The sequence below is a fragment of the Rana temporaria genome, chromosome 1, assembly GCF_905171775.1.
Source record: "Rana temporaria chromosome 1, aRanTem1.1, whole genome shotgun sequence".
NCBI lineage: Eukaryota > Metazoa > Chordata > Amphibia > Anura > Ranidae > Rana > Rana temporaria.
This window is the reverse complement of record NC_053489.1, coordinates 429,857,279-429,879,577: the sequence shown is the minus strand read 5'-3', so window position 1 is coordinate 429,879,577 and position 22,299 is coordinate 429,857,279. Positions and strand designations below refer to the sequence as shown.

At 42.0% G+C, this 22,299-nt stretch overlaps 1 protein-coding gene across 2 annotated transcripts in view; it reads right to left on the bottom strand.

Annotated features, from left to right (window-relative positions):
• ELP1 (elongator acetyltransferase complex subunit 1) overlaps nucleotides 1–22,299 on the bottom strand; it is a 133,067-nt gene that overhangs the window by 22,669 nt on the left and 88,099 nt on the right. For both annotated transcript variants that reach the window (XM_040325453.1, XM_040325461.1), the window contains exons 20-27: nucleotides 15,433–15,506; nucleotides 12,998–13,076; nucleotides 12,835–12,914; nucleotides 11,393–11,530; nucleotides 6,911–6,996; nucleotides 3,232–3,377; nucleotides 2,808–2,931; nucleotides 251–348 (exon numbers count right to left, since the gene is read on the bottom strand). In XM_040325453.1, coding sequence (XP_040181387.1) covers nucleotides 251–348; nucleotides 2,808–2,931; nucleotides 3,232–3,377; nucleotides 6,911–6,996; nucleotides 11,393–11,530; nucleotides 12,835–12,914; nucleotides 12,998–13,076; nucleotides 15,433–15,506 — 825 coding nt within the window. The remainder of the gene's footprint in view (nucleotides 1–250; nucleotides 349–2,807; nucleotides 2,932–3,231; nucleotides 3,378–6,910; nucleotides 6,997–11,392; nucleotides 11,531–12,834; nucleotides 12,915–12,997; nucleotides 13,077–15,432; nucleotides 15,507–22,299) is intronic.

Below are 22,299 nucleotides of genomic sequence, written 5' to 3'. Positions count from 1 at the left end.
CAAGTACATTAATTGAGAAAGTTACAGGATAAAAAAAAGAAAAAACTTCCTCATCTGTATACTTTCAGGTAAGTACGTACTGAAAAGAAATGTAATCAATGGCAGCAGACATATTTTTCTTAATACTGTCTTCCTTTACTCCAGTATCAAAACTATTTAGAGATAAAATTGTAGGCAATCCCAGACATAATCCAGAGATTCCAAGTAACAATGAATATTTTGTGATATACAGTACCATGCTGTTACAAACCTTATATTCAGTAGATCCAGCTGAATATAGTTTCAAGGCTTCAGTGTATAGATTCTGATCTTTAACCAAGTTCAAAAATTCCACAAAATGCTCTGGGCCTGAAAAGCAAACATTAAAAATATTAAAGTAGAAGAAACAAGAAGAAACACTGAAACATAGGAAGTGGTACAGCAAAGAAAATAGCCCTTTGCAGAAACTGCTTTTTTTTTTTTTTTTTTTTTAACAAATTTGCCTTTAAATATTGTTTAACCACTTAAGGTCTGCCCTACAAGGATGAGCTCCGGCGTGTTTGCACAGTCCACTTGCAGAACCCGCCAGGAAGTCGGCACGGCACTGCCCTAATCACAGGCAGGGAGACATTGTCTTGATGCTCGGCTGCAGAGATCGGGAAATGTCTCCCTACCTGTGATTAGCACGGTGCCGACTTCCTGGCGGGCTCTGCACATGGACTGTGCGAACACGGCGGAGCTCATCCTTACTGCCCTATACCAGTTTACTACTACAGGGCAGCACCTCTGCGCCAGATCTTGTATATATACGCGATCCGACATTTTCGGGTAGGGAGCACGCACGTACGTGTCGCTGGCAACTTGCTCCCGCTGTGATTACACACAGCGGGAGCCTATTGGCGAGTACCGCAGACTCGATGTCCGCCGGACCCCGCCGATCATCCTGCAAACAAGGCAAATCGCCGTTCTGACAGGAGGGAAAGCATGTATACGGTGTTCCTGAAAAGCAGGGACATGGATCCATGTCTTCCCCTAGTAAAAAAACTGGTTAGGCACACAATTAACCCTTTGATCACCCCTAATGTTAACCCCTTCCCAGCCAGTGTCATTAGTACAGTGACGTGCATATTTTTAGCACTGATCACTGTATTAGTGTCACTGGTCCCCAAAAAGTGTCAGTTAGTGTCTGAATGTCCGCTGCAACATCACGGTCCCGCTATAACTTGCTGATCGCCGCAATAACTAGTAAAAAATGTAAATAAATAAAAATATCCCATAGTTTGTAGACACAAATTTTGAGCAAACCAATTAATATATGCTTATTGGAATTTTTTTTTACCAAAAATTTGTGGCAGAACACATATTGGCCTAAACTTAAGAAATTTGATCAGAATAGAATTTTCTTTATTGGATATGTTTTATAGCAGAAAGTAAAACATTTTTGTCTATCTGTTCTTGTTTTATTGTCTTTTTTTGTTTATAGTGCAAAAAAAAAAAAAAAAAAAAAAACGCAGAGGTGAATAAAGACCACCAAAAGAAAGCTCTATTTGTGGGGGAAAAGGGACATACATTTTATTTGGGTACAGCGTCACACGACCACGCAATTGTCAGTTAAGGAAATGCACTGCCATATTGCAAAAAATGGGCTGGTCATGAAGGGAGGTAAATCTTCTGTAGGTCAAGTGGTTAAGCGTTTTATTCTGTGGTCATGTGGCCACCAATACCTTATTTAGGCTTCTTCCTTCACGGGCAGTGGGAGGGTTCTGCTATAAGAGGAGAAGCAGTAATGTCAATGAGCGAAATCCATTGCATCTGCCCTGAAAGGGCTGAGGGAGATGAGCGAGAATCAAAAATGTTCTGGACGGCTGAAGCAGCTGCGTTGATAACTTGGCAACCCTGGGAGGTAGGTACAGCAGGGACCGGGGGTTGGGGAGGGTGTCCGGTGTTAGCTCACCTTTACAATTTTTCTGTAATGGTAAATCCTTTAAGCCTGAAGGCGGTGTCAGCATTTTTGTCCTGCTAGCAATGCCTATAGGGTGGTGGCATAAACGTGGCAACACTCAGAAAAATGGGAAGAAGCAGATTAAAAGGGCTTACAACAAGCTACTATGAATTCAGCAGCACAATCAAATCAATGACAGCCCTCCACATTAAATGACACATTCACACCAGCACAGGTAAACAGGAAAAAGACATAATAGATTGTTTACTAAAAAACAGGATGCATATTTAGGACGTTTCATTTTAAGCATAGCTCTACTTTAACTTATCCTGAGTTCAAAAATCTTTAATTTAGAGATGCCAAAAAGTAGAAAAAGCAAGCTTTACTGTAGACCAGGGGTCTCAAACTGGTGGCCCTCCAGCTGTTACAAAACTACAAGGCCCATCATGCCTCTACCTGTGGGAGTCATGCTTGTAACCGTCAGCCTTGCAATGCCTCATGGGACTTTTAGTTTCGCAACAGCTAGAGGGCCACCAGTTTGAGACCCCTGCTGTAGACTATTCAATATTAAAATGTTTATGCCCTGCAGACAGTTTTTGAAGGGTCCTGAAGCTTGTATGTGGTCTGACATTGTTTTGGAGATGTTTATGCAGCGATAATCAGTTAGTTGATTTCAAAAATATTTTTCAAGCTATCATCTTTAAAAACTGGTTATACCAATCCAAATGAAATTTTTTCGAGAGATAACATAACATGGATAACACATGGGTGAAATGGTTCTATCATGACTATTAAAGTGACATTTTGGAATTTGTCAGGTAAGCTTCTTTCCCCCCTCCAGAGAAGATCTTGGCTGATAATACTAATAAACAAATAAATATCCTACCACATTTGCTGAGGTGCCCCAGAGCTTTCTTGTATCTTTTAAGATGCTTATCTATAGTGTATCTTTGGTAATTGGACTCCATCTTCTTCAGTGAGTTTAGAAAAGGAAGATACTCTTTAGGGTCCTATGAAAAAATACAAAGAGAAGAAAAACTATTGGAGCTTCATTGGAACAGAACAAAAATAAGCAAAAACATGCTCATCACAAACGTTATTGAAATGATCAAAAAATAGAATCGGCAATGCTTGGTTGACTCTCAGTATCAGATATTCCTGACTGCAGTGTTATTTTTCACAACATCATTTTCACTTTACAAAAAGAGAATGTTATAACATACTTTTCTTTCTATACATTACTTTATATTCATATGCTTGCAAAAGAAAAAACATGCAATGACGACACACAACTAAAATTTGTTACCAACCTTCTGCGATTTCTCTGCCACCATAATGACCAAATCAAAATCATATGTTCCAAGGGAGTGATCATAAAGCTCATTGACATCCACAAGAAATAGCAGGTATTTTAGCGCTTCTTCTGCACTGACATCTTCATGAGATGATGGATTCTCTATAAAATAAATATGGGGTATCAAATACTTCATTACGATGAACCATAGGTGCTCAACCTGTGGCCCACAGATCCCATCATGTCTGTCTTTGGGACCTGAGGTTGTAACCGTCGGCGGCTCTACAGGTCAGGCCTCAGGTACCTCCGCCTGGTTCTAGAAGCTTGGAGAAGTTTCAAGAAGCTAGTGGTGGAGACCAGGAAGTCCTGATCTGCATATTTATGGGAATCTGGCCAATCCAGAGACAAGAGGCCTGGTGGGGTGGCTGGGTCAGCCCATAAATATTGTGGAGCCTGGCCAGCAAAGGGGAGTTGGGTGGAAGATGGAGTGAGGAAGCTGTGTGGTTCAGCCTGGGAGGGGACCCCAGGGCCGAGGGGAGCTCTGCCTCCAGGCTGTGAGCAGAGAGAGGAAGAAGGACAGAGGGATCTCCACTACCCTACAGTCTCTTCTAGCAGATACCCTGGCTTGCATGGAAGAACCTAGACAGGAGTCTCTTCTATAGCCACAAATTTTCCAGGGACAGTGTGAGTACTTCTACACCCCCAGGGCCAAAAAGGATTAAACCTGTCAGATGCAATATCCAGCAAGCTTTTCTGGGACTGTGCCAACAAGCTACTACCCAGTACCATGTCCTGGGACATTGCATCAAGCAGCCAGATAGGCTAATATTTTCAAGAGAGGGGACATGGAGCACCTGCAGGTTGGAACTTTGCTAAAATTCCACCCAGGGGACACAGAGCTCCTAGAAGGGGGATTTCCTTTGTCAAGTCCAAGAAAGACTGTTGCTGTACCAGAGAGAATGCAGTCAAAAATGTGTTTGCTTTTTGTGGTGTGCATAAAGAAGGAAGTTGTCCTCAGCATTGTTTTTTAAAATGGTTGTAAAGGCAGAAGTTTTTATTTATCTTAATGCATTCTATGCATCAAGATAAAAAGCCTTCTGTGTGCAGCAGCCCCCCTAATACTTACCGGAGGTCCATCTAGATCCACAATGTTGCAGGAGTGTCTCGGCTGCCCAGGACTCTCCTCCTTATTGGCTGAGGCAGCAGCGCTGTGCCATTGGCTCCCGCTGCTGTTCATCAAAGTCAGTTAGAGAGTGAGGAGAGAAAGGGGGTGGTGGCCGGGCCACGACTCTGTGTCTGAATGGAAACAGGGAACTGTGGCTCAGGTGCCCCTATAGCAAGCTGTTTGCTGTGGAGGCACTGAACAGGAGGGAGGACCCGAGAAGAGAAGGATCTAGGCTGCAAAACCACTGCACTGAGCAGGTTAGTAGAACATGTTTTTTTTAAACAAAACAAAACTTTAGTAATACTTTAAGTCAAGTATAAAAATCTTTTTTAAACAGTTTAGGCAGAAAAGGTGGGGGGATGGGGGTACATTTTTAAGAACAGACAGTTAGGCCAGCCATGCACCGCTCAAACCATTAGAGCCCATTCACACCTAGGCGTTTTGTCGCCTGTAGTGTGACGCCGCTGCCGCCAGAGGGATGATTTAACATTGCCCTCTATGGAGATGGTTCACATCTCCACGCCGAACGCCTGCAAAAAAGTCCCGGACCTTTTTTTCAGGCGGCTTTCGGCGTTCGGCATAGGAGATGGGAACCATCTCCATAGGGGGACAATCTAGGGGCACATCTAGGCGGATAATCGCGGCGTTTTGTCTCCGCAAATCGCGGTACAAAACGCCGCTATTTGTCGCCGCAATTCGCGGGACAAAAACGCTGCGATTTTGTCCGACTAGATGTGAATGCAGCCTTAATGGGCAGGCTGAATGTACCAAGTTGATCGATTATCTATAATCACCGGCTACTCCTGGTGGGGAAGGCTTCCCCAGGATGTACAGTGATACTTCATCTGTGCAGTATTACCTGCACCATCTTTCTGTGCATCTCTACCCTTTACTGATTGCCATCTTACTTTGAAAATAAATAAATAATATATTTTTTTTTTTTAATACATTCTCTTGCGCTTCAATGGTATTACCTCATGGAAAGCCTATGGACAAAGTTCCGTCTGCAGATTTTCTTAAAAAAATACACTTTCGGTATGGCTTATACTCCAATCCAAACTCTAGCCCAAACTTGTTCTTTAATTTAGATAGAGGGGAAGGGTTTAACCACTTCCCGACCGCCGCATGTATATGTACGTCCAAAGAATGGCATGTACATGCAAATGGGCGTACAGGTACGTCCTTGCCTTCTACCGGTTGGGGGTTCGATCGGGACCCCCCCCGCTACATGCGACTGTCGGATTCCCGCGGGGAGCGATCCGGGACGACGGCGCGGCTATTCGTTTATAGCCGCTCCGTCGCGATCGGCTCCCCGGAGCTGAAGAACGGGGAGAGCCGTATGTAAACACGGCTTCCCCGTGCTTCACTATGGCGCTGCATCGATCGAGTGATCCCTTATATAGGGAGACTCGATCGATGACGTCAGTCCTACAGCCACACCCCCCTACAGTTGTAAACACACACTAGGTGAACCCTAACTCCTACAGCGCCCCCTGTGGTTAACTCCCAAACTGCAACTGTCATTTTCACAATAAACAATGCAATTTAAATGCATTTTTTGCTGTGAAAATGGCAATGGTCCCAAAAATGTGTCAAAATTGTCCGAAATGTCCGCCATTATGTCGCAGTCACGACATAATGACGTTAGTAGTAAAAAAATAAAAATTAATAAAAATGCAATAAAACTATCCCCTATTTTGTAAACGCTATAAATTTTGCGCAAACCAATCGATAAACGCCTATTGCGATTTTTTTTACCAAAAATAGGTAGAAGAATACGTATCGGCCTAAACTGAGAAAAATTTTTTTTATATATATGTTTTTGGGGGATATTTATTATAGCAAAAAGTAAAAAATATTGTTTTTTCTTTTTAAATTATCGCTCTATATTTGTTCATAGCGCAAAAAATAAAAACCGCAGAGGTGATCAAATACCACCAAAAGAAAGCTCTATTTGTGGGGAAAAAAGAACGCCAATTTTGCTTGGGAGCCACGTCGCACGACCGCACAATTGTCTGTTAAAGCGACGCAGTGCCGAATCGCAAAACCTGGCCTGGGCTGCCTAAAGGTCCGGGGCTTAAGTGGCTAAAACTTAGTCAGGGTTTTCTTGTCCACTGTGTACTTATTGAGCATTTGTCCTCATAAGAAACCATAGTTCTGGGAACTCGCATAAAGGGACCCTGCAAAATCCTTAAATGTTGGTTCCTTACTCCTAATGTGATGCGGTCTTCAAAATAAAAACACACATCTATTTGGAGTGCTGGTGACATCTTTGCAATAGGATAACTTTAAAGTGGAACACCGGGATAAGTGGGATGCAGTGGCAGCTTCATTAGAGGGAGCTCTGACAACGGCCTGAAAATATACACATCTTTCTTACACAGGTTAGTAAGCATAGTTGTTGGTAGGCGAGGTGGACAGTATAAGGAGTAGTTAGAGTTATCCCGGAATTCTAGTTTAAAACGCACACAAAAAAAAATATATAATTTTTTAATATTAGGACTAGATCTTTATTTTTTTGTTTTTTTACCTCTGAGTTCATGTACTTTTTGAAGAGCGATTTCCAATTCTGGGATCGTTTTACGGACATAAGATGTGAGGATTGATAAGAAGTATCTTAGGGGATAAAAGGAGGAGGATTATTTATAATGTCAGATGCAATGTGTTGAAGTCTAGCAACAAAGATTCAGAAACACAGGCAAGCCTTTAGAAAGCATGAAAAACAATTCAGAAAGACACAGTTTTTTGTTCTGCGTTTTCCAATAAGGCTAAGATGTTGCATATAACAAACAAATTGCAGATATCAAACATTTCAGCAAACATTTTTTTCATACAGGTTGTAAAATGACTACCAGCAACACATTTTTTTCCCTTAAAGCAAAGTTTCACCCAGAAATTAAACTTCCGCTGATTCGGTTCCTGGTAGAGGGCTGCACTGACTTTGGACTTGAAAAAACACAGTGGACCAACACCAGCAGATGACATGGCTCCCCAAATCAACCAGACCCAACAATGCAGACAAACTGAAGGCCACTATCAAGGAAAGCTTCCATACCACCTCAGCAGTGCCACAGGTTGATCGCCTCCATGCCATGACGCATTGATGCAGTAATTCATGCAAAAGGAGCCCCGACCAAGTATTGGTACATAGACTTACTTTTCAGTAAGCCAACATTTCTGTATTTAAAATCCTTTTTTAGACCCATGCAAAGTGTGCCTTCCAGGTACAACGATCGACTTTATGAGAAGACCACTTCCTAGCCTTTACGGGGGGGGGGGTTTGAGTACCAGGATCTTTAGGCCAATTCAACACAATGAGGATCACCAGAATGCCCTAAATGTCAATCATTCAAAGCAGACAGACAAAGTAGGAGCAGTAGAGGGGAAAAAGGCACAGTTGAACTAATCGCACATCAACCAATACAACAGTTTGAGTGTCCCTGGACCCTACAACATTCTGTCCAGTTTGTTGCTAAATCTGTATGCCAGAAGATACAGGTCCAGGTTTCTCACTTGTGGCAAAGACACCTCTCTTAATGGACAAACCATTTCCCTGGAGATGCTGAGGACCAAGAAAGTCCGCCTGCCAATTTTCCATGCCTGGGATGTGGATGGCGAAAATTTGCAGTTCTGTCCAAGTGCGAATCAAGTCCATGTCTCGTTGAGCAGCAAGACCTCTGTTCCCTTCTAGATGGTTGAAGGTCATAGCACATGAGTAGAGGGACAAAAGTTTGCCCCAGGGTAGGAAGATTCTGGACAGAGCTGTACCCAGTATCAGGCCAAGGTACCTTAACTGGTCAATGCAAATGAAAAGGAATATCTGGACCGCCACACTCCGAAAATGTTGCCTTTATTAATAAAACAGGATCACAAAGTACGTCACAGCAGACAGGATACCAGCTGATGCGTTTCACACTATTGTTTAGTGCTAAATCATAGCTGGTCAGGTTAAGGATTCATACAAATTGCTGCAGATTCTGCACTGTCTGACATTGGTTTACTGACTTTGGACCAACGTCATCTTTTCTCTAACCAAGAAGTTTCCAGGTATCCCACTACAAAGATACCCTGAAAGGAGCTAGGACTAGGGCAAGCACCTTGATGAAGACCCAGTGTGCTGGAACAGGCCAAAGAGAAGGGTGTCATGTTGGTAATATTGTGTACTCGCATCAAAACACAGATAGCATTGATAAGGCGGAAATATGTATGTAAGCATCCCTGATGTCCATTAAGGCCAGAAGGTCCCCTGGTAGTAGTAAAGCAAAGAACAATCTGGCAGATTCCATGCAGAACTTTTGGACTTTCAGGAACAGGTTGAGAGTTTTCAGATCCAGAATGGGCAGAGTGCCTCAATTTGCCTTTGAAAATGTAAACAGGTTTAAGAAGAAACCCTGCAATCTTTCCATGTATGTGAGAGAAGCTGTATAATAGCAAGAATGAGATCTGCACTTTTTTTGGGGGAAGATGGCAAATATGAGAGCATGAACAGAAGGCAGAATCCAATACTTTAGTTTGTAGCTCTCTAAATGACACTCTGGAATCAAACATCTGAGATTTTCTGGGACCAAACTGGTCGGGAAGGCTGCTAGATGCCCCCCACTCTGACAATTTGGAGGGCCATTTATTCGGAAGACGGATTGGATGTCATCCTGATCTGATTCTTTAGAAGTGGACAAAGGCACTTCTTCCTCAAGTACCCCAGCAGCTGCAGAGTAAAGTCAAAAACCAACTAAGGAGGAGAGACTGAAGGAGATCTGCGGCCTCCAATAGGACTGAAATTCTGCCCATAAAGTAATAAATGGTGGCAGACAACTCTTCTCTAGATAGGTAGGAGTAGGGGTGTGTGCCTGAGGGAGCGGCAGAGTTCTTGCAAGAAGGCAGAAAATCAGACTAGGGTGAGTGGTCAAAACTTGGTGGACAAGGGCCCTTCAGAGAGACAGAGAGAGACTATAAACAACCCATGACTATGTGTTTATGATCTGCCATGTGTGGTGCCAGAAGGGGGGGTCACATCCTTCTCTGCTGCAGAGACGGAAAGGTGCAGATTTGTGCGTCAGGCACTATAGACTACTAGAACCCAGGAAGCATTCGAGGTTTGCTGTGCTACACTTCAGGAGTCAGGTGCAGCGTCCATCACCCAAGCATACTAGCGAAACACTAAGGTTTGCTGGGTTGTGGTAGGGGTTATAAAGCGGCTGTTCTTGCAACTTTTTTTTGTCCGTGCGAAAGTAGCTGCAAATAACCCATGATTAAAACTGAAGATCTTGTGTCAAGTACTGTACGATTAAGAAAAAATTGGTGTACTTAGGGAAGCCTTTTTTCCATAATAACAAATATATCAATGTGTCAAGATAAATTCATTGATTTGTTTCCATTTAAAAACTAAAGAGGATTTTCACTCTAAATGAAATTCCTTTAGTAGCAGCACAAGGACGTGAAAAAATGATCACTTGATCCCTCTGGAGGATCCTGTACTTGGGCTCCTAGGTGCTGCTTCAATCATCGTTAAGTATAGGTATCACAAAAGATAGACTTATTGTTGGGTACACATTAGCCCAACCAAGATGTTACAGCACACCTTCTACGTTATGTAACAGATTGCCAGAAATTTCAGGAACCAAAAAGGAAACCACTGCTGTGCAAGCACACAGAACCCATCTAAATAGATCATGGTGCTCTTGAGAATTAATAAGGATATGACAGAGCTGCACCACAGTAGCACAAGCGTGTGCCAGTCAAAATTACATTTTCTAGAGCAGTGATTTTCAACCTTTTTTCAGTCAAGACACACTGTAGGATCTGTGCACAATCCCAGAGGAAACACCAGTCTGAGGGCTCGTTGACACCAAAAGGTGTGTCCGAGCATGCTTTTTTTTTTAATTGTCGCAAATGTACACGCATTTGCTAGAAGTGTGGGGGTGTCATTAGGAAATAATGGCACACACATACAGCTTTTGACCGGGAAAACTGTCTGTGTGTATGCTCCATGGCAGTTTTCCCAACTGTCTTTTTTTCCAGCAGTTTCTCTATGGGAAACACTGCAGTGGAGCATACACATGGACAGGTTTCCCGGCCAAAGCTCTCATAGCAGTTTTCCTGCCAGGAAAACCGGACGCGTGTAGGGGGAAAGGAAAGAGCCGGTTCTCGGGTTTCCCGGCGGTAAAAAGTATGTGTGTACGGGGCATGAGGCAAAATTCTGTGATCTTAGATTGCAACTCCTCCAAATTCCCCCTTCCAGCACAAATCTCCTACCAAAATTCCCCCTTCCTAGAACAACCCCCCCAAAATCCTTCTCCTAACACAAACTCCCTCAAACACCAACCCCCCCTCTCTCTTCCTCCCTGCAGCTATGTGTAGTATTACCAGGAAAAAAAGAAAGCTGTAGTGCCATCCGACATGTCCTTAACAACTGATGATGTCATCGGTTGGTAGGACGCAGACAGGCAACTTGCACAGCTTTCTGCTTTGCTGCCAATAATACACATAGCTGCAGGGAGGAGAGAGTCGTACGGGGTGAACATAAAGTAGAGCTCAGACCTGGATGTGGCTGTGGCACCCGAGGACTTTTTACGGCACCCCGGTTGAAAAACCCTGTTCCAGAGTATGACCAGCTTTATTTATACTAATACTAAATAACCTAAAATACAACCACAGTTTCCTAAAAATTTGAATTAGGGTTGTACCAGCTATTTGTTGCCCTGTGACAACTGGTTTGAGACCTGTTGCTGCCATCAATTTCAAAATTATCTTATTTTTTTGTTAAAATTGTAAATTTTCTCAGTTTAAACAATGGATCTCTTTTCTATTTTTCTATTGTGTAAATATAAAATCTGGGTATATGAGATTTGCAAATATGTTTATGTAGATTTTACATAGCGTTGCACTTTTTTGGAACTGGGGTTGTAATTTAGTGCCTGATGTCTTCAAATAAATCATTTCACACTTCTCTATCAGTCTCAGATATAATTTTGTGCATCGATAGTAAGAAAAAGAAAAAACCTTCACAACATACTTCTGAAGACTCAGTTTCTCCATGGCCTCTCTGATGGCATCACATACGATATCAACTTTTTTAGCGCTAGATGTCTGGGAAGATGGCGGGGATAAAGGTGTATGACTGGGATACATAGTCTTTGTCACATCTTCTTCTCTGAGAACAAAGTTATGTCATTAGCAAGAAATCGAACAATGACAACAATGATTCAAAAAATAAAATGTTTGTTTTATTTTCCTAAACTTTATGTCTCTTTATATTGTTGAATATTTTTTTCAAACTGTCTTTGGGTAATGTGCCCTAAGGGACCATTACAAACTATAACGAAAAATAAACCATTTTTATTTCGTTTTGGATATTTGCGGGATATTTGATGTATTAGGGTGAAAGTTAAAGAAAGTCACAAATTTGAGTTGAAGAGCAATAGAGCGGAAATCCTCCAGTGGGGACTGTTCTGGTGTTTACCAAGGATTCCCTCACTTTGGAGCGATTTCCTCTCACTTCCTGTTTTGGATATAGGACAGAAAGTGAAGGAAAATCAGATGGCAAAAAAAAAAAACGTAGTAGTTGTTACTATCCCTTACTTTATCAAAATTGCAAACTAAAAAATGATGCCTTTAGTTTATAAATTTTTTTGTACTTTAATGATAATGACTTATGGTCGTTAAGCACAAGGACAGTCGGCTTCCTGGCCCGCTGCTTAACAACTAACTATTTCTTCACACAGAATTCTGCTTCAATATGTTTATTGAATTTTTAGGATAAACAAGAGATTCATAAACAAGCTCGGTGATCGCCCACGCATTGGTAAAGATTACCAATGATCAGTATTGTTCACAATTATCCTACATCAGTGATGTAGGATAATAGTGAAAATAGGGGATGGTATAAAAAAATGAATACTGCATAAAATGCCATATCCCCAAAATCGTCGCCGAAGGGGAGGCTCTTCTCCAGCAACCCCCCTCCATATGAGGCAGTCACACAGAATTCAAATTGGTCAATCCGAATTCTAAACATTATGAAAAGTTAGAATTAGTTAGAAAACAAATAAACAAAATACATTTTAATGGATTTCAACCAATTTCATTACGATTTCGTTCGGCAATTCGGATACATCCGATTCTATGAATAACCCAAAATTTGTCTGAATTTGTATGTGGACCGAAACGAATTGCACATCTAGTGCTTGCCTACAACTTGGTCAGATGATTGCTAAGCCACTGTTCATGCTATAAAAAAAAATTATAGAAAGAAAACACTGTTGAATGTAACGTATGCTGTAAATGCAAAGGTCAATCTACAATGTTTTATTAATTTTTCATTTCTAGTTTTTAAAATAGTATTTTATAATAAAATCATGAAAATAAAGTTATGGTAGCATTTGTGGACTTCATTTTCCTAATTAAAGTGACACTACACAGAACAATATGATAAAAAGCTAAAGATTTTATACTTACTTCAATTCAGTAAGAAACAAATTGATATGATTTACAGAGTCAATCTGCTTAACAAATATATCCACGTTGTCTAGAAAAACCTGTAACACATTAGAACAAACGTTAAGTACCATACCGGATTCTAAACAAGGAAATAAAGATCAAGTGTAGAAGATAGTAATACCTTTGGATTGTGATCATATATTAAGTTTAAGTTGATTCTCAGTTTTCTCATACATTCAAAAGCATCTTTAAACTGCAAACTAAAAAAAAAAAAATTATATATACAATTATCATGACATTTATAAATGATCTATTCACAAATTAAAAAGCTAAAATTATCACAAGTCAGAGGACTCTGCCCACTCCTCCTAAAACATATAGGTGGAGACGTGAGACAAGCCTATTGCATGAATGTTTTGCTATGCAATATTTAATATAATTTAAAATAATCCAGTAGCCTTGACTGTTGGTTAATCCCAGACCTAAACACATGACAAGGTTTAGAATTCTTCCCACATTTTGTAAAATTTGAGCTCCTTGGATCCATCTGCCTTTGAATTTACACACAAATGAAGCTGTTATGTTGGGTCACCAAAAGGAAAAATGTACAGACTGTTGTACTAACACAAGCTCCCCCGCTGAGCTATTGTGTTCTGACAGAGGGACTGCACGGACTGAATGAACAACTGGTCTTGTTTCCACAATAGTTGTGGAAAACTATTCCTTCCATTAACATATGACTAATTTGAAAATTAAGGTATTCTTTACTTCTCTAGCATTTGAAGATCAGTAAAAGAGTAACAACTCTTGTTGAGAAAAAAAACAAAACATTCCCCTCTGGGTGATCTATGTACATTGCAAAGATTTTAACAAACTTTGTTGCAGATTACTACCTTTTGTTATTATAAAGAAATCTCTTTGTGTTTGTTTGTGTCCATGTGGTAAGTGAATCTAATGGGAGTGGTTTCATAATTATCCATCAGCTGCTGCCCTTGCAGAGCTCCAATGAGAAAAACTACAGGGTCTGATCCATTAAAGTCTATGGAACCAAAAAACTGAAAAAAAGTCCCTGGCCCTTTCCATAAAATGTACAGATGTGAACTACATCCATAGGAAACCATGTTAAATGGACTGTACTGTGTTTCTGCAAAACTAAAAATGCATAGGTGTGAACAAGGCCTTAGATGATATTTCCCATTGGAAGTATCTCACCAAAAATGACACTGCCCAAAATCTGATTTGTATCTTAGTGCGGACTTCTGGGAAAAATGTATTTACTATTTTTTATCATTATATATTATTATATATATTTATTATTTTCTATTAATGTTACAAGTGTTTTTATTTTATTGATCTGTAACTGGTATTATTAACTATAGCGGTCTGCTGCAGCGGATGAAACCTGGTAGGTTTGCTTTAAGAAATAGTTTTCTGTGTCTGCAGCCACTTCCTATAAAAACTCTATTGGCTGACACAATCGCACGACCTGATGAAGGGCCACGCCCCGATACGCGTAGTCAACACTACAGCCTAATATGTCTTCTCCCTGCTCCCGTCTGCTTGCTTCTCACCCTGAGCTCCAAGCCTCGCTTTGACATCCGCTTGTTTGAGCCTCTCTGCCATCCGTTGCTCCAAGCCTCGTTGTGGTCCTTTGCCGGAGCTGCCCGATGTCACACCCGGGAAGTTTGTACACGCCGTGTTCTTGTAAGAGCTCTCCTATGCTGCCCATCGTATTGGTCCTCTGCTTATTGGCTGCTCCATCTTTCACAGAGGGATATTGATCAGGCTCGATTGGCCCTATATTCACAAAAGATCTGGATTTGATCTCCCCTTCTGCCCCACGTGCCATAATTGCATTGAGGACTTACGAGGTTTCCATCTACGGCAGCACACCTTCCTACCATCTCGCAGATCGCATGCCTTCTCTAAGGTATTACTAGTGACAAGCAAGTTTACTTTTGACATCATGCAATGGAGGATTGTATTTGTGTTTAAATATTCAAGGCATTATTAAATTGAGACTTATTTATTCATGCCCGTTTGCTCATTTAGTCCGCACAAGATTTGGCCCACAATAGCGTTTGACATGTGGTTGCTTCTGACTCTCGAGCTAATCATACAAGCAGGAAATTATGTTGATGGGGGGTGTTATGTACACATTTTGTGTACAGAAAACCTCTTGCTTGCCATATTGCATTTTACAGAAAATAACAGAGCTGCAGATTAAAAAGTTGTTAAATGTTTTTTTTTGTTTTTTTTTTTTAATACATTTAATAACATGACTTGTGTCACAATTGTATATGCTATATTATTATTTGCTATTTTGAAAGTGGAGTTACCTTTTAAAATGAAAACCCAAGAGAATTTCCCATTGTGGTTACTTAGGATTTTTAATTACTGTTCAGATTTAGGAATCTATAACATACTGATTAAAAGCAGCCACACATAGAACCTAAAACTCCACCTTTGCACATGTATCGTACAAGTGCAGGAACAAATGAAATGGCATTTTCTGACAGAAACAGTTGTATTTTTTTCCTGAAACGATATTGCATTTTAAAAAACACATTATGTAGCATTATAAATGTCATAACTACTTAGTAGTTGACAACTCACCTATCCAACCACTTCCGTATATGTGCAAGGACAAGAGCTCTGTGGTGAATAGTTTCTAAATTTCCACGGGGCATCTGTTAGAGAAAATAATGACTATGGGACATAATCAAAAATGCCACTCAAACAAAAAACACACACAATCAAATCCAAATTAATACATTCTACAGGGTGAAAAGTTGTGGAAAAGTTATTTGTAGCCACTGCAGAAAGTAGTTTGATTTGTTTGATCAAGTTCACAATGCATTTGCAGAATATAAAACTACCGTGGTAATGATATACTGAATGCATCTAAAGGCTAACTCCCACCTTTAGCATGTTATGCCGCGTACACACGACCGTTTTTAATGTGCTAGAAAAAAACAATGTATTTCTTGACGTGATTCTTGTCAAGCCGGTCTTGCATACACACGATGATGGTACGGCGCGGTGACGTACAACACGTACAACGGCACTATAAAGGGGAAGTTCCATTCAGATGGTCCCAGCCTTTAGGCTGCTTTTGTGTTAGTAAAAGTTTGGTAAAAGACGATTCGCGTTTTTCAGTCTTCATGCTTTTCAGTCTGTTACAGCGTGACGAACGTGCTATCTCCATTACAAACGCTAGTTTTACCAGAACGAGTGCTCCAGTCTCATAACTTACATGCGCGTTTTTTTCCCCGTCATTAAAGCCTACACGAGGTGAAAAACGACAATGTGAAAAACGACAATGTGAAAAACGACAATGTGAAAAACGACGAGAAAAATTAGAGCATGTTCCAAATTTTTAAATGCCCATTTTTCACGTCGATAAAAATGCTCTGGAGCCCCCACGCGATCGTTTTTAATGGCCATTAAAAAAAATGTCATTTTTCATGTCATGAAAAATACTTGTGTGTACGCGGCATTACACCTGTATAGGGATCATGGGTTCAATGCTAAGCAGGCTCATGTGGAAAAAAAAAAATACACATTTTTCCTGCAAAAGCATGTGCAGTTACTATTTATTTATTTTTGTTACCTTGCCAAAATGTGGCCAGACACACAAAGCCTAATGTGCTTGTTGTGCCAGGATTGCGATTTACCTATATTGCTGCTTGGGGGCAGTGCACATATACTAAATAAATTATTTTTCTGTGTAAATTATTTAAGAAAAAGAGGTTGCAAACACAAAATGGGTATTTCAAATATGCACAACACCACATTTCATATAAAAAACAAAAAACAAAGATGTCATTAACCATAGCAACATTATATTAGGTTATCTGATGAAGAATGTTTAGAAATCATTTATGAATTAGGGATAATAGAAGAGAAGTCTTTATCATTACAGTGTAACTACAGTAAAACCTTGGATTGCGAGCATAATTTGTTCCAGAAACATGCTTGTAATCCAAAGCACTTGTATATCAAAGCATTTTTTTTCACAGGGTATAAAAAGAGAAGAGGCACCTCTAAGTGTAGCAATAATTTGCTAAATGTTGTACCTTCATTAAATGTAACCATATTGCTACACTTAGAGGCTCCTCTCTTCTCTTTTAAACTCAGTTGTGACATGACGCTACTCTTATATAAAGATCGCTTGTATATCAAGGCAAAATGTATTAAAACATTTTGCTTGTCTTGCAAAACTCTCTCAAACCAAGGTTTTACTGTAAATGCAAAAAATTTTTGGACAGAGAAGGGATTAAAACACCTGATGGGTTTTTATTGCTTTCTGTGCCCGTTAGGGAGATTCACCCTCTCTCTCATGTTTACCACTATAATCGAAAGTTAAAAAAAAATCCAAAATTTTGGTTTGTACCAAAAACCACTTTGGAGGGATTTCCCCTCACTTCCTGTTGTGGCTATGGGACAGGAAATGAATGCAATCTCCCAAATAGGACAAAAATCCTGACAGGTGTATAATAGACCCATCCCATAGAGACCAGCAACTGAAAGCCCGGACAGAGCATGACATTGCACCCGTGATCCACTGATTGTGGGTCCAATGATTTGCAGGTTCCAGGGTAAAAACATACACATTTTGCTTTACTCGCAAAAAATGCATTTTTTTTTTTTTTTTATTAAAGCTGAACTTAGCCTTTAAATAACCTGTACTAAAAAAATTTGGAGGCTGAAAATGAAAATTGCCTGGTTATCTATAGCTTTGATAGATCGCTTTGACCCAGAACAGCAAAAATGAATAACTTCTCTGCATGCTTGTTCCAAATCTGTGCTCTAGCAACTAACATTGTAATAAGGTCACTAAAAGCAGCATACACAATTCTCATCAGTGCACAAATATATAAGGCTCGACTATTAATGCGACCCCTAACCATAAAAAGGAACAGTTATGCCGCGTACACACAATCGGTTTGTCTGATTAAAAACGGTCTGATGGACCGTTTTCATCAGACTAACCGATCATGTGTGGGCCCCATCGGTTTTTTAACCATCCGTTAAAAAAATAGGAACTTGTTTTAAAATTATCTGATGGTTAACTAACCGATAGAAAAAAAACGATCATCTGTAGGCACGTCCATCGGTTAAAAATCCACAAAAAGATATATATACAATAATGGCGCACGTTTTAAATAGAAGATATAGCAGTTTTCAAATAGAGTCCTTTTGAGCAAAAAAGCTCTAGAGTGAGAGAACTTATAATCTGGGCAGCCTTGTGGGGAGCTGAAGCCAAACGCCAAACATGCAAGAGAGAAAAAAGAGATTTTTAATACAGCTTACCTGTAAAATCTTTTTCTTGGAGTACATCACGGGACACAGAGCGGCATTCATTACTATATGGGTTATATGGAGTACCTTCAGGTGTAGACACTGGCAATCTCAAACAGGAAATGCCCCTCCCTATATAACCCCCTCCCATAGGAGGAGTACCTCAGTTTTGTAGCAAGCAGTATGCCTCCCAAAATGGTCCTCAAAAAAGAGGGGTGGGAGCTCTGTGTCCCGTGATGTACTCCAAGAAAAAGATTTTACAGGTAAGCTGTATTAAAAATCTCTTTTTCTTTATCGTACATCACGGGACACAGAGCGGCATTCATTACTATATGGGATGTCCCAAAGCAATGCTTACAATGAGGGGAGGGAGAACATCTCCAAGACAAAAGGATTTAATTTAGAGATATACTCAAATCATAATAAATCCAACTTAGTTGAGAAAAATAAAATTTTTAAATTTAACTCGAACAAGAGGAGCCCCCGGAATCCGAGGGTCTCAAACTGCAGCCTGCAGCACTGCCTGCCCGAAGGCAGTATCAGTATTCCTTCTTACGTCCAACTTGTAGAATTTTGTAAACGTGTGGACAGAAGACCAGGTTGCCGCCTTGCAAACTTGAGCCATAGAGATCTGGTGGTGTGCTGCCCAGGAGGCGCCCATGGCTCTAGTAGAATGAGCCTTTAATGATACTGGAGGAGGCAACCCTTTCAAGCCGTAGGCCTGAGTGATTAATTGCTTAATCCACCTAGAAATGGTGGACTTTGCAGCTGCCTGCCCCTTCTTGGGCCCATCCGGTAGAATGAACAGCACATCTGTCTTCCGGATCTTCTTTGTAGCTTTAAGATAGGCCTTCATGGCCCTGACAATATCCAAGGTATGCAGCAACCCTTCCTTTCTGGAAGTAGGTTTAGGGAAGAAGGATGGTAATACCAAATCCTGGTTCAAATGAAAACTGGATATGACCTTCGGAAGGAAGGAAGGATGAGGGCGGAGAACGACCCTGTCCTTATGAAAAACAAGATATGGTTCCTTACAGGATAAGGCTGCCAGCTCCGAAACTCTTCTTGCGGAAACTATGGCAACCAAAAATACTAACTTCCTTGTCAGTAGAACCAAAGGAATATCAGCCAACGGCTCAAACGGTTGTTTCTGTAAACTTGACAGAACAAGATTTAAATCCCACGGACAAAGCGGGGATTTAACTGGAGGTCTAATACGTAAGACCCCTTGAAGGAAGGTCTTAACCAGCGAGTGGGTGGCCAGCGGCCGCTGAAACCACACTGACAGAGCAGAAATCTGTCCTTTGATTGTGCTTAATGCCAATCCTTTATCCACTCCTAGCTGGAGAAAACTTAATACTCTATCGATGGTAAATTTGCGAGAAAGCCATCGCTTGGACTCACACCAGCCTACATAGGCCTTCCAGACCCTGTAATAAATCACCCTAGAGACCGGTTTCCTGGCTCTGATTAGGGTAGAGATTACTTTCTGAGACAGACCTCTACCCCTGAGAATCAGGGATTCAGCTTCCAGGCCGTCAAATTTAGATGCCGTAAGGCAGGGTGGAGGATCGGACCTTGCGATAGCAGGTCTGGCCGTAGAGGAAGAGTCCAAGGGTCTCCCACTACCATCCTTAAGATTAGTGAGTACCATGCCCTTCTGGGCCATGCTGGAGCTACCAGGATGACTGGTATGTGCTCCACCCGGATCCTGCGCAGCAGGCGGGGTAGTAACTGGAGCGGGGGAAACGCATAAAGAAGTTTGAACTGATGCCAAGGGCAAACCAACGCATCGGTTCCGCAGGCCATCGGATCCCTTGAGCGGGACATGAACCTGTCTAGTTTCTTGTTGAGTCTCGATGCCATGATATCCACGTCCGGCACTCCCCATCTTTGGCAGAGTGCTTGAAAGACTAGTGGATGCAGAGACCATTCCCCCGGCCATAGAGTCTGGCGGCTTAAGAAGTCCACCTGAAAGTTGTCGACTCCTGGAATGAATATTGCCGATATGCAGGGCACATGAGCCTCTGCCCATAGAAGAATCAAGCTCACCTCTCTCTGAGCGGCTTGACTCCTGGTTCCCCCTTGGTGATTTATGTGTGCCACGGCCGTGGCATTGTCTGATTGAATTCTCACCGGGAACCCCTGCAATTTTGACGTCCAAGCCCTGAGGGCTAGTCGAGCAGCTCTGAGCTCCAAGATGTTGATGGGCAACTGCTTCTCTGGCTTTGCCCAAGTACCTTGGCGAGTGCAACCATCCAAAATTGCTCCCCAGCCCGTCAGGCTGGCGTCTGTGGTCACTATCTTCCAAGCCACTGGGCTGAAAGACCTCCCCTTCAGTAGATTCTGAGGGTCTAACCACCAACACAGACTTTGTCGGACTCTTGATGAGAGCGGCAACGGGATATCCAAGGCCTGTGGCCTTCTGCTCCATGCTGACAGGATGGCTGCCTGTAGGATGCGAGTGTGGCTCTGGGCGTATGGTACCGCCTCGAATGTGGCCACCATCTTGCCTAGTAACCTCATACATAGGCGAATAGTCGGTTCTTTCTTGCTTAGAACCAGTAGGATTAATTCCTTGATGGCTTTTACCTTCCTCAGAGGTAGGAACACTCCTTGTTGTTCTGTGTCTAATCTCATGCCGAGATATTCCAACTGCTTTGTGGGCTGGAAAGCTGACTTTTCTCGATTTAGGACCCAGCCGAACCTCTCGAGGTATTGGACCGTGAGGGCCACTGCTCGCTCCAAGCCGGGAGACGAGTGATCTATGACTAGGAGGTCGTCCAGGTATGCTAGGATCGTGACCCCTTGGATCCTTAGTTTGGCTAGGATTGGAGCTAGGACCTTCGTGAACACCCGGGGGGCCGTAGCCAACCCGAAGGGAAGCGCCACGAATTGGAAGTGACGCGAAGCCACCATGAAGCGTAGATATCTTTGATGTGGCTGATAAATTGGAACATGAAGGTAGGCATCCTTTATGTCTATGGACGCCATGAAGTCGTCCTTCTGGAGTGTGGCAGCTGCTGACCGCACGGATTCCATCCGAAATGAGCGGATCTTTAGATATGCATTTACCATCTTTAGGTCCAAAATTGGCCTGACATCTCCATTGGATTTTGGGATGATGAATAGGTTGGAGTAGAAACCCAGCCCCTGTTCCAGGACTGGTACCTCTACTATTACTTCCTGGGAAAGTAGATGATCTAATGCCGATCTTAATGCGGCTCCCTTTTCCGGATCGTTTGGAATCCTCGACTTCTGGAAATGAGGAGGAGGAAACCTTAGGAAATCTAATTTGTAGCCTGTGGCCACGGAAGACCGTACCCACTCGTCGGGAATGCTGGCTTCCCAAATCTCTGAAAAGAGTCGCAGCCTTCCCCCCACCTTCGTGGGTGGGGGCGCCCCTTCATAAGGTTGGCTTGGGGGCTGGTTTTGCTGGTTTGCGAAACCACTGCCTTTTGCCTCTAACAGCCTGTCCTTGTGATCTGCTGTTGAAGCCGAAGTTTGCTTTTGCAGGAGGCCGTCGATACTGCTTGGCATTAGAGGGCCCCTGCCCAGGGGAATACTGTCGTTTAAAACGCAGGTCCCTGAACCTTCTTCTTAGTTGGCAAGAGACTACTCTTGCCGTTTGAAATGGTCTGAATGTATTTATCTAGGTCTTCTCCGAAGAGTCGTCCTCCATGGAAGGGGAACCCTACCAGGAGCTTCTTGCATGGGGGCTCAGCCTCCCAGCTTTTTAACCATAAGAGTCTTCTCATATGGATAAGGGATAACGATAAACGTGACGCTTGCTGGATAGAATCCTTGATTGCGTCTACCGTAAAACATATGGCCTTAGGGACATCCGAAAATTTTTCTGCCTGCTGGGCCGGAATAAGTTTAAGCATCTGCTTAAATTGATCCGATAATGCTTGAGCGACCCCAATCGCAGCCACAGCTGGCTGTACTACTGCCCCTGCAGTAGTGAAGGAGTTCTTAAGTAGTGCTTCCAAGCGCTTATCAACTGGATCCTTGAACACCTGTATGTTTTCTACAGGGCATGTTAACGATCTGTTAACACATGAGATGGCTGCGTCCACTGCAGGAGTAGCCCATCTTTTGGAAAATTTTTCTTCCATAGGATATAAGACAGAGAACCTTTTAGGTGGTAAGAAGATCTTATCTGGCTTGTTCCAATCT